The sequence below is a fragment of the Neovison vison genome, chromosome 6, assembly GCF_020171115.1.
Source record: "Neovison vison isolate M4711 chromosome 6, ASM_NN_V1, whole genome shotgun sequence".
NCBI classification, from domain to species: Eukaryota; Metazoa; Chordata; class Mammalia; order Carnivora; family Mustelidae; genus Neogale; species Neogale vison.
The window spans coordinates 96,821,669-96,838,349 of NC_058096.1; the positions used below are offsets into that span (position 1 = coordinate 96,821,669).

General features: G+C 40.2%; 1 protein-coding gene across 1 annotated transcript in view; it reads right to left on the bottom strand.

Moving 5' to 3' along the window:
- SPATA16 (spermatogenesis associated 16) overlaps positions 1 to 16,681 on the bottom strand; it is a 229,842-nt gene that overhangs the window by 23,718 nt on the left and 189,443 nt on the right. Inside the window, exon 9 of the mRNA XM_044255113.1 lies at positions 14,862 to 14,945. Within this exon, the coding sequence (XP_044111048.1) occupies positions 14,862 to 14,945 (84 nt within the window). The remainder of the gene's footprint in view (positions 1 to 14,861; positions 14,946 to 16,681) is intronic.

Genomic DNA, 16,681 nt, shown 5'->3' on the forward strand with positions numbered 1-16,681 from the left:
TCAACCTTGTGGGATAAAGTATTCTTGGCTACATGTTCTTCTTATTTAGTGCCCTGAATATGTCTTCCAGCCCTTTCTGACTTGCGAGGTTTCTGTGGACAGATCTGACATTATTCTGATGGACCTTCCTCTATATGTAAGGGATCTCTTCCCCCATCTGCTCTCAAAAGTTCTAGTCTAAAATTATGATTCGTTAGTCTCACAATCAAGTGCCTCAAGGTCTTTCTAGATTCGTTGATCTTGGGAGGGTGTTCTTTCTACTCTAGAACAGGAACACTGGTTCTATTCCCCAGATTGGGAAATTTTTCATCAAGAATTTTTTCACCTATATCTTCTAGTCTTCTTTCTTTCTTCTCCTCTCAGGGATCCCAATAATTCTGACGTTGGAACATTTCATGGCATCATTTATTTCCCTAATTCTGTTTTCAAGGCTTCTAAGCTGTTTGTTCCAGACCTCCTCCTGATCCTTTTTCTGTATCAGTTTGTCCTCTAGATCACTAATTCTATCTTCTGCCTCAGTTACCCCAGCTGTTAGAGTATTTAGATTGGACTGGATCTCATTGATAACATTTTTAACTTCTTCCTGGGAGGCTTTCACTTTTGCCCTTAGAGATTCCATGTTGTCACTAATAGTTTTCTCCAACCTAGCCATTGCCTGGATAATTACTCCCTTTCTAACATACTGTTTATGTCCATATCCGATAGTTTTGATGGAGAGGGCAGTCTCTGAATTTTCCCCCTGTTGTGTTTTCCTTCTCCTAGTCATTTTGGTGAGAGGTGGTTGAGCGGATGTGTAGCTAAATTTATCAACTGCGATCTAGGCAAGGTGCACCCTGGAACACTTCTGAGCAATCAGAAGTCACCACCAAAAAGAAAGAAAAAAGAAAAAAAGAGAGAGAGAGAGGAAAAAAAAAAAAAAAACCCAGCCAGAAGGGGCCCCGGAGGTATTATTTATAAGGTATACAAACAAAAATGGACGAACAAAAAGACTGACAAAAATGACAAGAAAAAAAAAAAAAAAGAACCCAGCCAAAATGAATCCCAAGGATAAGATTTATATAATACCAGAACAAAAACAAATACACAGAAACACTGACAGAAGAAAAAGATGGGAGGGTGGTTATAAATCCTTCATGTGGGTGAGGAAGGATATTTTGATTCTTCCTGGGTGTATCTTGATATCTTTGTTAAAGGACTAAACTTTCCAGAGATTAAAGGGAGATTAAAACTCGTTTATATATAGGGGTAGTATTGATTAGGGAAAGAGGATTACCTTGAAGCTTATATCTATATGTATATTAAAAAAAATAGAAAAGAAAAAGAAAAGCACAGGTATACATATGAAAAAAGTTCAAGTTAAAGGGTTATTATGGAATATGTTGTATTAAACCTCTAGTTGTAATGGTAAGTAGGTTAAAAAATTAAAGAACAAGAATAGTGAGAATGAATTAAAAATAGAAGTTGTATCTATGAAATATACAGGCTTTAAGGCAATACCAGGAGCTTAATATATTGTTTTCCCCTGATATTGGGGTTTTACAGTTTTAAGGGGACCCTGTGGTGGTTGTCCTCTCGTTCTTTTGGCTTGCTTTCTGGGGGAAGGACCTGCTATGTTGTTTTTCAGACAGTCTTGCTTCAGTTGAGTCCTTCTGCCCCCTATCAATGAGCTGGGCTCTATGGAAACCGGTTTTTCGGGCTTTTGTTCTCTGGAGGTTTTTGTTCTTTGGCGGCTTTTTGCAGCTTTTCAGAGGTTTAGTAGAAAGCAAACTGTACCCAGACCTCTGTCTCAGAGAGAAGCCTCAGTCTGCTCCCCTCTGGGTAGTCCAGAACACACAGACTCGCCCTCTGCAAACTCTGCTGAGCTGTGCAACCTCCCATAGGCAGAGCACATCCCCAGTCACCATCTCAGGGGTCATGCAAAGTGACCACTTGGCTCTGCACCACCTCCCCCAGCCCCGAGCCACTAAAACCAGGAGCAATATTGGTCCAGGGAGCCCACTTCCAGTGGGCGCCTTTGCTGGGACTGCTATCTGGGGTCCAGACCTTGGGTTGCCACTGGGGGATTGGGACTCAGCTGGTCCTAGAGATGGCCAGCTAGTGCCAGGAGGGAGCTTTCTCAGGTGGGTCAGACCTGGGTAGTGCAGTGGGCAAAACTTCTAGGGAGCACAGGCTGGCGCCATCAACAGACTCCCTCATGAGGGGCAGGAGTGCACCCTGGCTGAGAGGTGGTGCAAGCTGTGCAACCCTGGGGGGCTCCACCATATTCTTTCTGGCATGGGTGGTCATTGGCCAGGCCATCCTGGGTCTGTGGGCTTAGGCTCATGCCCGTGCCTGTGACTGCCTGATTCCACCAGCTGCCCCTTAAGATCTCTTGTTCTTTTTGAGTGCTTTAACCAGACTCCAAGTTAATGCTGGTCCCCAATCACAGGGCACTCTTGTTATTGGGGTATTACTTTCTAATGGGTCGCTTCTGGTGGCTCCCTTCCCCTTCTGTTTGTCCTCCGATATCAGTCTGATCATTCCCACTCTGCTTTACCTCTCTACTGGAGTCTTCTGCCCCCATAGAGATCCAGAAGTGTATAATCCTGCATCTCAGCCTGATTTCATGGGTGTTCAGAGTGCTCTGGTAGTAATTAGCTCACTTTAGGGGACCGGTTGAAACAGGGTCTCCAACTTCCCTGCCATCATACCGTCCTCCCTAGTTCTTTTTTATAACTTCTATTATCTGCTTAACCTTTCTATTTCTTTGTGGAGACTCAATTTTTTCATTTTTTAAAGGTGTTTGTAATTGCTTATTAAAACATTTCTTAGAATGGCTGCTTTAAAATCTTTGTCAGATAATTCTAATAACTCTATTATCTCTGTGTTAGAAGCTATTGTCTTTCCTCATTCAGTTTGAGATCTTCCTGCTTCCTGGTAGGATGAGTGATTTTTCACTTGAAATCTGGACATTTTGGGCATTATGATATGAGGCTCTGGATCTTATTTAAACCTTCTCATTTAGCCAGATTTTTCTGACACTGATATGGCAGAGGATGGGAGGAACACTGCCTTGTTACTGCTAAGTGGGCATGCAAGTTCAGGTTCCCCACTCAACTTTCATTGACTCCTGAAAGGGCTCCTTGTCAGTTCTGGTTAAGGATGAGTGTTCAAGTTCCTCCCTAGGTTTTCACTGATACTTCTCTAGCTGGGAGGGGTAGCAATACCTCATCAGTGTTTGCCATGTGGCCTCCACTAACATCATGTTGAGGAGGCAGGCTCATAATTGTTGGTACATAGCAAAAATCTTGACTGCCTACCAGGCCTCTGACACCACACTAGCAGGTGGAAGTGGAGGAAGTGGTGTCTTACCATCCAGTGGAGATGAAAGTCCAGGCTCCATATCTGGTCTTTTCTGAAACCACCCTGTTAGAGTGGAAAGACTGGACACCTTGTTATAGCCTAGTGAGGATAGAAGTCTAACTCCTTGCTTGACCTTTGCTGACTATTTTGTGTGTTGGATCACCATTCTTTTCTATGATGTTTGGCTGGAGTAGAATGATTATTGTCTAAGAATTTTCCATTTTGCTAGGCTTCCTCATTCCTTGTCCTTTGACTGGAGAGAGCATGCTTTTGTTGGGGCTTGTTTTGTCAACACATGTTAATGTTTCTGGGTTTCTACCTCCTTCAGCAACAAATGTAGGATATATGAGAAAACAAAAATCCATCATGTAGTTCCTCAAGTCTCCACGTCTCTCGGTTGTCAGTCCTTCTCATTTCACATTCCAGAATCTTGTATTTGTTTTATATATAATGTTCAGGATTTTTAGTTGTACTTAATGGGAGGAATAGGGAAAAGCATATCTACTCCATGTTCCTGAAGTGGAAGTCTTCTATTATGGTTTTTTAAAAAATAATTTTTGACCCCTGTACTTCAGAGAGATATACTGTCATTTCTTGAATCAGTTTTTCCAGTTGCTTCTAATTATCTATGCTAATATGATGTAGTCAATCATTATGAAACTGAAGAGGTCTTTTCTGCACAAGAGGTCTTGGAAGTTAGAAGTCTCTCTGATACCTTTTAATTCAGTAAGAGAGGGGGCCTAACTTTATGTTGTTTTTAGGTTGGATCTCTAACATAGGTCTATATTCATCCTTTTCACCAGCCATCTCATGCTCTTCTTCAGTATCTTCTCCTAAGCAGAAAACCATTTTTAGCAGAGTACACATCAGTTTCACACACGCGCACACACACACACACACACACACACAGTTTTGATGCTAAGAGATATGGGTGTGTTTATTCTTATGGCATTTATATGTGTTTTAGATTATAGTCTTATCCCCTCCTCCACATGCACCACTTTAAGAAAGTCATAACCAGAATGAGAAATGGGCCATACCTTCCTTTAGGGCTGCATGTAAAGGCACTTTCATTTCTGCCCTTCTCCAAAAGATGAAAGGTATAATGAGTACACTGTAAATGATTGAATGAGCTACAAGTCAATTGCTCTGAACTCTGTATTAATCCCACTTTCAATGCAGAATGGACGATGTCCTATGGTTCATTTAACTACCAAGTGGTATAAGCTGTTATTGTGTTATTCTCCAGAATTATAAAGGATTGCAAAACTTAATGTATAAAATACATGCAATAAAATGCTGGGCTGCCAAGCAAAGAAGACACCTTTGGTAATTTAAGGAGAGTAACTTTAGAATGAACTGCAAACTCGCTCTTTGGTTCAAAATAGAATTGAGATATATGCTCCCCTCCCTTGCCCCAGATATTTCACTGAAATTCTGAAAGATACATTTTGAAAAGTTTTTATAGACATTAAAAAAACTATAAGCATTTCCAATTTCTGTTTTAGTTACCTTCCTATACTAGCTCACTAGTGGGACAGGCGGGGAGGCATCCCAGGAAGAGAAGGAATGAGAAAAATATGTTGTCCAGTCTCAGGCTCAAGGCTTCCAGGCTCTGAGGATAATCTTGGAGGGGTTATGGCAATATGTGCTTCTGAAATTGCATTATCATTGACAGCCTGCATTTCAGAATAGTTCAGATAACTCACCAGAAGGTGGCCCTCGGATCGATAACAGTACACTATAGGAATGACCAGACTTCTAAGCTCTTTCCTTGAAGTTCTAATGTTGCAGGAAGAGAGGAAAATGGTAAGATATCAAAGCCAATCTAAACACTATTTTGTAGAAGGAGGGATAACGAGGGAAGACATTGAGAGCTGATGATCCAGGGGACACTGGGTGCCAAGTTTTGGATTTGGTCAGGCAACTGCTTCAAGGCTGTCTGGATAAATCCTCAGGTGGGCCAGTCAGCCATGATCTAGAGAAGGACGGAGGATGGCTACAACAGCCTCTGATGCTTCTAGTCTACTCACTGCTGAAAAATAGGCTCAAGGGTTGTCTTACTGGCTGTCTTACAGAATCTGAACTTGGGTGAGACAATATTCTTTGTGCCATTGACTTTTAGTAGCTGCATTTGGTTTAACATAATTGTTCTAGCTAATGGTTAGGAACAGAGCCTTTGCTCCACCCAAACAAATCTGATTTAAAACTAAACACCGTCACTACAAATTTAGGTTTGTTTCCTTGTTAATTCTACAAGCTCTTTTTCTCATCTTTCAAAGGAAAAATAATAACATCTCCCTCACAGAGTTGTTGCAATGATCAAATGTGATAACCTGATGATGAAGTGCTTGGCACATATCAAAAGATCAATAGTAATCACTGGTAATATTTGCCATCACTACAGTATTAATTAACGTAATTACTTATCTGAAATAAAATTTCCAATAGCTTGTTTTAATTGGGATAGTTATTCAAAAGCAAACTTCAAAGAGACTATCATAGCTTGATCATTTGTTGAGTAACACAGTATTTTATAAGGTATGTGAGCACAATGGCAGTTAGTTTTGTCTGCCCCTTGATAAACTCCTGGTTAAATCTGGCAAAGCTCCTGGATACATGTTCCCTAGATGAGGGCCATGCTAGGATTTGACTCCTACACAGAAATGCTTCTGCTGCAGAAATCATGAAAGTTTTAGAATACTTTCAACCAATGAAGTACATAAAAGAGGTATTCTCCATTTTGGAGGGAAGACCAAGCACAGGTGGAAAATAAGTGCTTAGCAAATACAGTTGTTGAAAATGTTTAACAGATTAACCACATATTTTTCCTTTAAATCAGAGGAGAAAGATGCTGTTTACTTTAAATGGTAACTATTTAACTATTTAACTATTTGTCATCTAGATTTGGAGGGTCACACTACAGCTGGGGAAAATGACTAGAACCAAGGTGTTTGGCTTTCTCCACTTTTGGGCTAAACTTGGCTTTGCTGAGTGCAACGTTTGAGGATGAAATGCTTCTTCCAGGTCCAAGTGCCCCAGTGCTCAGCCTCTGACAACACCCAGGAGGTCTGACAGGGCTTTGGTGGCAGCTACTCTGCTATTGCTGCTGTCTGGACACCTACTGGCACAGACTCATTTATCCTAGGGACCTCAACGTTTTATCCCAGGCATCTGGCCTTTTCTGCCCCTTGAGCCTTGCCTCTCTCCCTGACATCAGAGTCTGTTCCTGCCCTTCTCCCCAGTGTGGTCAGCAACAAGAGCGCTTGGGTTTCTCCACACAGTCTGCGTTATACCATGGACAGAACTGCTTAGCAGTGCTTAGAGTACACACTGTAAAGGAATTTGGGGATATGCTAATGAGGAAGCCTATAACCAGAAGCGGAGAAGATTCACAATCAAATTGCAATAAATCTGCAGAGACTCCTTAAAGAACAAGACACACAGGAAAAGCCTGATTGCTGAAAAAACTGCTTTGCAAATGAGTAGTACGGCTGCTGAATCTTTGAAAAGCCAGTGGTACTTTCAGAGAGACACAACTGCATGCCCTAACCACATATTAGTCAGCCCAAATGACTGGCCGATGAATGATAGTGCCGCATGTGCAATCTCTCTCAGAAGAGTTTCTGGAGAGATTCAGGTTTGAATGCTGATGTGGAAAGTAAATAAAATGTTCCAATTTGCTCTTCTCTCTTCCTCCTCAACCAACTGCCCCTGGCCCATCTCCCAGATTTGTATTCTCCCCTGCTTGCTCTGCCTACATCCACAGCCTTGAACAGTACAGAGTTGCTAAGTGACATACAATTCTATCCCATTTTCATCTTAAAAGACTAAATTAGTATATCAATGAATATCATGTCTGTATGATGATGAATATGACTTATAAGTTAAGATTTTGAGACAAAAGGACATAAAAAGCTAAATAATATTGAACAAGTTCATATGGATGGTTTAAAGATATCCACCTATACTCCATTAGTTGAATTCATTGAAGATTGTGATGTACCACATTATAATATTTGATGAAAGTTTAAAATAGTATTTCTTTTCATGAAAATTCACAGGACCATGTTTACATGGTAGAGTATTTCCCTCATTACTTTTAAAATAACAAAATTTCATTTCTCCTCATTTAGTCTCAAATCAGTGATCCAGACGCATATCAGAATAAGACAATATTTTATGTTGTACGAGATTAAATTCTGATCTCCTTAATGTGAAATTTAGACTCTGTAAAGGAAGAACAAAGAACTTTTCTTCTGAGTTGCAGACAGAGTGCTACTTAACTGTTTCTCTTAACTGATTTTGTGGTGAGAAGAAATAGGAATGTTCCAACTTAACAGTTGGCACATGATTTTTTTTTTTTTTTTTAAGACTCCTTTTTCTAAAGACTTCTTCTATTTATCTTCAGGCCTAGTTCATAAAGCTTTAATGGGATTTAGGATTCAATGCAAGGTAACATAAAATCATAGACTCTGAAGGTGGTAAGGATATAAACACACGTTTCTCAGAGGGTTGTGACTTGCCCAAGGTCCCATGAGTGGGTGCTGAATTAATGGTCAGGGATTTGCAGATTCAGGTTCTGTACCCTTTCTGGTTCTAGATGAAAAACTAAGGACCAGAGGATGAGGATCCTATTTGGAGGATGATAGAGGTAGACTACACCAAAAATTGCTTAGTGACTCCTTAGGCCCAGATCGAAAGAAATTTATTTTGAGAATTGAAGACAATCAAACTGTTCTAGTTTATGGTCAAATTTCACTTTAGTTGGAAGCCACCATAATTCCCCATTTGGCCTCAGACCTAAATGCTCAGCTATATGTAAAATGATGCTGGTCTGTTGGGCCTTGTCAGGCTGCTTCTTTCTAGTAAGAAAGAGTTTAGGCTCTAGGGTCAGATCAAGTGCAGATCAATGCAAACTGTTGAACTTCTCTGTTTAATAAACATCTGTTAAACATTTGACCTCTCTCTATTTAATAAACATCTGTTAAACATTTGACCTCATGTGAGGATTAGCGGGTTGGTATATGAAAAGAGAATATAGGAGAGTGTTGGCACATACTGAGAGCTCAGTAAGCACTGACTCTTATTTCTCCAGTTTGATGGTCTGGCTTTCAAAAGACTCATCCATTCAGAGTTGAGAGGGGACCTAAAATCTTCTTGTTCAATATCTTTACTTTACATATCAAAAAACTGAGGTCCAGAGAAAGGAAGTGGCTTCTGAGCTAATATGCAACAGGCCCAGGTTTCCAAATTGCTGTATTGGGGTGGTTTTTTACTTTTCTAGCCACCCTCTAAATAAGCCTTTGGTCTTCTTTTGGATAGAAGACTGAATCTGACCATTTCTCACTTGGATTGAAGATTGAAGCCATCCAAACTTGGGTTCAAGCCATCATAATTACTCTCCTGTATTATTGCAGTAAACTACTAACTGGTCTCCCTGACTCTCCCCTCCCCCCCCTCAATCTAGTCTTAACTCAGCAGCTTAGAGTGTTTTTGTTTTTCTCTTTGACAAAGCGTAGTATCCTCTGCTTGCTCACTTCATCTTCTGTTACTCTTCCTCATTCTATTCTGGTTCCCTGGCCCTCCTTATAGTCCCTTGTACATGCCAGGTACTCTCTCAACTCGGGATTCTACATTTGCTGTTTCCTTTACTTAGAATGCTTTTCACCAGGTATTTGCAAGGTTTGCATTTTCTTCGGATTTTTGTTCAAGCATCACCTCCATGAATCCTGGCCTGACTATTCTAGTGCAGTTGCAATCATTGGCACTTTCTATTTTCCTTTCCTGCTTCCTCCAGCCATGGCACTCATTACTTACAACATATTGTATATTACTTTCAGTAATTCAGTGTCTACTTTAGAATGCGAACATTATGAGGACACTACTTTTTCACGGCTGTATCTCCAATGTCTAGAACACTGTCTGACCCACAGGAGATCCCAGTAAAGGTTGGATGTGTGCATGAATGAGCAGTATGATAACAAGACCTCTGGGATATTCAAAAGTGTATGTTTTCTTAGGGTTTTGTTGTTGTCGTTATGGACTAAACCTTGTTAAAGAATCCTGCTGTGACATGGGACTTTCCAACATAAGAAAACATACTTTTTTTTTTTTAACACACAAAATGCTTATTTTTGTATTGCCACAGCTTATCCAACGTACTTATATTTTTCTTGAGTTAATTACTAGAAAGAAAATATCCTATAAAACCAAACCAAACCAAACCAAAAACCACTTTCCTAAAACCCTATAAAGAATATATTTTAGTTTTGGTGAATTGGGAAAAAACACAATTGTCTCCTTTCTTTTTTCTGGGTTCCTAGAAAAATCTCAAAGAAAAAAAAAACGTAGACAGGAGGTCAGCACTCATGAATCAGATTTCATCTTGATAGGCTTTTTATAGACCTGTAACAAAGTGAAGCCCTGGGAATTGTGTTAGGTAATGGGGATTCTGACAGACCCTTTAAGTACGTGCAGCTAGGAGGTGCTGCTATAATTCTGCTGCTTCAGATGAAAATTCCAAGTGTTTTCATTAGGTACAACAGCTGTTTCTATTACAGATAACAGATCTCAGAGGTGGGGATGCTGATATCAACTTCTAGTGGGCTCAGAACACAGTGTAGCTTGTACAATTAGGTTTTTTTAATTATTTTTTTCTGCACACGCAAATTAACTCTGTAGCAGTAAAAGGAAATTACTTACTTGCTACCGGAATTGTCTGAAAGTGATATGATCATCCTTTGTAGAGCCGCATTAACCAAATTAAAAGCCCTTGGGAAAAATTTGGCACCCTGTTCCTTCCCATTCACATCTTCCTAAAGACCTCTCAGGAGCTTCCATTTAGAAAGCTAGGATCATTACCAGGGCTTTTAATTTGGAAAGACTGGCTGCTCACCAGTGAGACTTTCTAGACACCTAATGGTTGGGTAGTGTGGCTTTGCAATGTTCCAGCTTCGGATGCCTTGACTTTACTATTCTGACTTCTGCTCACTTGCAGGTGTTCTCCTGCACAAGACAGAGATCCATAGCTCTTCTGCTGGAGCTTGTCTCAACGATCAATCTTATCATTTCATTCTCTTTATGAATGCATATATCACTCCTCCTTGGAGAAACGGAATCTATTCTTTCAATCCTGTGAAGCTGGACTGCTTTGTAACTATTTTGACCAGTAGAATATGGCAGAAGTCCTGGGTCTAACCTTTAAGAGGACTGATGGTTTCTATTTCCTTTCTTCTTGAAATAGTTCCTTTCAGAACCCAGCTGTTTAAAGCCCAATTCCCATGAAGAGGCCGCATGCAGGCATTCCAGTCAGCTGTCTCAGTTGAATGATGTCATTTGTCAACCATATGAGTGAACCATGTTGTAGTCTAGTACATCTTAGCCTTCAGAATACGGCAGCCCCCAGCATAGCAGCCATCTGATTGAACTGAATGAGAGACACTGAGCAAGAACCACCTAGACAAGTCTGGTCAATGCACAGAATTGAGATATAGTACTGGGTTATTGTTCTAAACCACTATATTTGGGGTGATATATAACAACAATAAATAACTGCAATAGGGGCAAAGTGGGAAGCCACGGGCTAAGCATTCCTATGAGTGTGGACATCAAAACCTAGCTTAGTGTCAGGTGGAATTGGTGATTGTCTAGGAGACGGAGACAGGTAGGGATGAATGTTAATTTTTCTTCCATCTTCTTGGCTGCTCCTTGGAATTTCACAATTGGACTGTTGCTCTGTTATCACTGGGATTTGTGAATACAAATATGTAGTTTGTACAAATGTAAATATTTCTGGGATGGATAATGCTATAAACCAGGGTACAGCAAATTTTTTTCTATGTAGGGTCAGGCAGTAAATATTTTAGGTTTTTACGGTCTCCGTAGCAATTAGTCAACTTGGCCGAGGTGACACAGATGATTATTTAAATGAGTGACAGGGCTGTGTGCCATAAACTGTATTTATAAAAATAGGTGATTGGCTGGTTTTGACCTGTGGGCTGTAGTTTACTGACCCTATGCTAAAAAATTATTTCTATAAACAACAGAGATATTTGGTTATATTGCTTGAATCTCGTCAGAATTGGATTTGATTCACCTCTAGCTCCAATTCTTCTTGCCATTTCCTCTGAGACCCCTTTGTAGGGCTCTCTTCCTAAGTTTGAAATGTACTCCTCAAGGTTCTCTTCTCTTCTTATTCAATGTTCTTTCTCAGTCATCTCAACTTCTCGAATGATTTCAGTTAGTATCAGTTTGCCAACAACCAAGAAATCTCCCTCTATTCAGTTTTTTATCTAGAACTCCAGACTCCTGTACATCCCCCTGGATGTCTTGCCAGCATCCTGAGTTCAACACATTTTTGTGCCAGTTACTAGCTTATAGCCTCTTAACTCCAAACCCACCCTTCTATGATTAGCTCTGTTATGCTGGGAGCTGGAACTCTGCAAACCCCATCTCTGTTTTGCCAGCTGTTAGTCTCTGTCAATAGGAGGTGTTAGAGGGGATATTGCAATACCAAAGGGGAAAGCAGGGACTTGGTGCTTCTTGTTCACTTGCTGATCTCCTGTCTGCTGGGGGTTCCTGCGAGCATCATTTAGCAAGGCTTCTTTGCCCCAGAAAGTTATGCTTTCTTCTGTAGTATCCGTTGAATCTAGTTTTTCCAAAAGTTGCAGTATTACCTCCATTATAACTGCCTCCTCACTCCCGCCACCCTTCCTCCCATCAGCCCCAGTGAGTTAGTGGCCCCTCCTCAGAAGCCTGGATCTCAACCCTTCAGGATTCCTCCTCCAAGCTCGGAGATAATAGCACCAGTTGAGCAGGGCCTCTTTTTTTTTTTTTTTTAAGATTTTTATTTATTTGACAGAGAGAGACACAGTGAGAGGAGGAACACAAGAGGGAGAAGCAGGCTTCCCACTGAGCAGGGAGCCCAATGTGGGGCTCAATCCCACGACCTTGGGATCATGACCTCAGCTGAAGGCAGACGCCCAACAATTGGGCCACTCAGGCACCCCTAGCAGTGCCTCTTAGAGGGAGGTCTGAGTTTTGGTCCACAGGGTGGTTCCTGCTTCAAGTTTCCAAGTTTTAATAATTCCAGTCTCTTCTATTTGATTTCCCAGCCCTAATGGGTGGTTGCCGCTCCCTTTAATTGCTTCTTCTGTGCTAAATTATTGTTCTCCTTTGCTTTTTCAGTTACTGAGTTAACAATGTTCTACCTAGTGGACCATTCTTTATATTACATTCCCTTTCAAATATCTGCAGTGGTTTCTGTTTCCTGACTGGACTCTGAATTTATTTTCTCAGCCCAAAGCTACCCTCCCATTTAAAAAAAAATCTTATCTATTTATTTGACCCAAAGAGAGAGAGAGATCATAAGCAGGAGGAGCAGCAGAGGGAGAGAGAGAAGCAGGCTCCCTGTGGGACAGGATCCCAGGATCCCGGGATCATGACCTGAGCTGAAGTCAGCCGCCTAACCAAAGGAGCCACCCAGGCACCCACCAAAGCTACATTTCTGAAGTGCATTCTTCCTTAGTAAATGGCACCAGCAAACCTCTCCCCATGCCCTGCCCATTGGCTCAAGCCCAATGTCTGGGCATTGTTCTAACTTATTCTGTTCTCTAAACTCCCTTATGCAATCAGTGAACAAGGCCTATAGATTTGGCTTCCTGCACATTCCTTCTAACTGTCGCTTCTTTCCATCTGTACACCCACCACCACAGATCAAACCACCGCCTTATAACTGACCTCTCCATGTTTCTGTAGCTCCTCAATCTGTTCTCCCACTGTAGCCCTAGAGATGTATCAAAAAACACTTTCCAGATAAATACTCTCTGAAACACTCTGGATCCTTAGCATAATTTATCAGTCTTTCTGTGATTTGACTTCTGCTTCTGCACTTCATTTTGAAACATGTTCCTTGCTCCTTCATTAGTTTTTCTCCCTTTATTGGTTTTCAAATTTGACACGCTTTCTTTACACTCTTGGTACAAACTCTGCCTTCTCTGTAGAAATCTGTTTTTACCTGGACAGCTACTACATATCCTTAAAATGTTGTATTAGTATCACTTTCTGAGATGTCTTTTCTCTCTCTCTCTTTTTTAAGATTTATTTGAGAAAGAGAGCATGCACAAGCAAAAGTTGTGGGGAGACCACAGAGGGAGAGCGAGAGGGAGAAACAGACTCCCCGCTGAGCAGAGCCTGATGTGGGGCTCAATTCCAGGATCCTGGGATCATGAGTTGAAGGCAGATGTTTAACTCACTGAGCCACCTAGGAGCCCTTCCAAAATGACTTTTCTGACCTCTCAGACAAGATTATATTCCCCTATTTGTTTCTACAGATTATTGCACATCTACTTTTTAACTATAATATTCGGTAAACTTGTAACTGTGTACTTGTCTTCTTTCCTAGATGGTAAAGGCCACATAGGCAGGGGTTGTGTTTGTATTGTCCAGCACAATATTCATAAAACCCAGTGTTCCTTCCAGCACAGTAGACAGTCAACAGAAATATCATATCTGTTCTATGCATTTATGATAGGGCCTCTGAACTGATTACATAAGACACCCATTCCCTCAGATGCACTAGAATCCATCATGGCTGACTGTTACCTCTTAAACTGGAGTTTCCTTTGGTTTGCTCTTCTCATATCTGACACCAGTTCTCCCTTTATGGGTTCTGAATAGGGAGACTGAATAGGGAGCAGAATGACTACAATTTATTGCCTTTAACTGGACTGGAGACTCAACATATTCCCTTCTACGTTGTCGAAGAGCTCTATAGTGTCCCATGAGTCTTCCAAGTACCTGGTACTAGGTGCAGCTCTGTGCTTGTTACATTTAACTGAGGTAGCCAATGAAGGGAGGGTTTTCTACCTCTAACAACCAGTATGTTACTCCTCCACCCAAAACATCAATGTGCTATTTTCTTTGTAGTTCCCTGAAATGTAGCCATTACTCCTCAAGTGGGGAAAGTGTTGGGGGGGTGGTGTTGGACTAAAACATAGATGAGAGGGCTTTAAAAAAGTCTATATTAACCAATAACAAAGCATATAATGAAAATAGAATATGAAAATGAACATAAGAAGACCCATGAAAGGATATGACCACAATCTGTTGGAGAAACAGACTCGAGGAAACATTATATAAATCCATTTTGCCTGGGTGGCGCAGTTGGTTGGACGACTGCCTCCGGCTCAGGGCGTGATCCTGGAGTCCCGGGATCGAGTCCCACATCAGGCTCCCAGCTCCATGGGGAGTCTGCTTCGCTCTCTGACCTTCTCCTCGCTCATTCTCTCTCACTGTCTCTCTCTCTCAAATAAATAAAATAAAATCTTAAAAAAAAAAAATCCATTTTGATTCTGGTTATACTTCCAGGGAGATAGCTGCATTTATTTAAAAAAGAAAACAAACAATAAAACAACCTGAAGAGCTCTCTTTTCTTTTTATCTTCTAAACAGATTTGACCCAAGATGGATATTTTCTTTGAGAATAATATATCTTTTCCCTTCAGCTGAAAGTTTTACCTTTTGGATTGTATTCCACACACGTTCTTTATCGTTTCTTCTTCCTTCAAGGGTGTCCATAGCATCTGCCATTAGCGACTGCAGCTGTGGCACCAAGATAAAAATTATCAGTGTGGAATTCACACAGAAATAACTTCTCTAAATACACAGATTAAAACCTAATTAAAAAATCATTTGTACGCTGATGATTTTATTACTCATCTTTCCGACAATGAACACTGCCACCTCGTCTTTGCTTCAGTCATTACCAAGTATTATTGCAGATATAAAATATTATAACAATGAAAAGATTCTTCTTGAAAATTTGTAGAAAACATATAGGTTTTAATGTAGTAAGTGTTGATGTTTTGTAAAAAAACAGATTCGGATTGTAAAGAATGAAGGCAGTAGTTAATTCACTCAGGAAATGGCATGTAGTACATGAACACATTTTAGTATTTTCTCCTGAGGCTAATGTATCATTATTCGAGGCATCATGCAAAAGCTCACCCGAGGACAATACTAAAATTGCGCTGTTTTATTGCCTTCTAAAGGATGTTAGCTCATTTAAAGTCTTTTACTATTCTTTTATTTTCTAAAATTTCAAAATAACCAAGTTGCCTTTTTCAAAGGCAAGTTTAGAAAATTCCGCCCTTTGCCCCAAATTGCCACATTCCAAGTTAAAACAATCCCATGTACATGCTGCGTATGTGGCTGCAAAGTAATGAAACTGCATCAAGCCATGTGATGATCAAAACTGAAAAAGAAAGTTCTCTAAAAAAAGAACAAATGTCAGCTCAGTTCACTGTGGCATCAGAGTGTGAACTCTCAGATGATCTCTAAGTTAGATATCACAGAGCTTAAGCAGGAAGGTGGAGGGTTGAGTCACTCAAGACTCTTCTACTGAGCAGTCCCTGTTTATGTAGCACCAGAGATGATATTACTAGGATTTATTTTCCTAGGTTAACCTACGCTTGGAAGTTGGAAAGTAAAATCTATTACTTAAGGTGATGAAATCTTGCAAGATATGTGATTTTTAAATATTTGGCCTATACATATAAATCCATAGACATTAGTTTTTTTTCTAGTAGGCATAAAAATTATGAAAATATTCCATGAATCTATTTTCCAAGGTTTTAGATAGTGAACTATTACACTAACATGTGAGTAAAACATGTCAATAATGCTAGTTTGATGCTCTCTGTCTATATTTAGAAATATAAGTTATTTCCAGAGAGGGGGAAAACAAGCTGCAGATAATTGGTTGAAAAACCCAAGTGCAGGAAACTCCCCTGTATTTTTTCATTTAAATCTTGAATGTGCTTTTCAGGAAGACAGGATCAACAGTGTGCCAGCTTCTTAAATTAACATTTTCTTTGCTTCCTCTTATCTCAGAGGAGCATTAATCATCTAAAATTGGCTATAATATGCACTTTGAAAACTCCATACTTACTACATTCCTGAATGTCTTATGAGTGGTAGGATAAACACTTAGCCTTTTAGAAGGTGTTCCACTGCACAGAACCATAAAGGTTTAGAAAGTATTCCTGCCAGTTTTGACTTTGTAATTCCCTGATTAATAGACTTTTCCTGACCCCATAGTTTCAAACTTTAGTATGCATAGTTTTATTATTTGGCGAGTCAGACCACTTTATATACTGACTCTGAATATCACTACTTATTTAATACCCTTTAACAGGGTCAGATGAACATTATAAATGTTGGCAGTTCATTTCTTGCTGGATTAATTTGTTACAACTTTAAAAGCTCCAAAAGGGAGGGTTGCTTTATTTATCTGAAAATTATAGGTGATCAGTTTGGGTTGTTCTCATCCCTGCTAT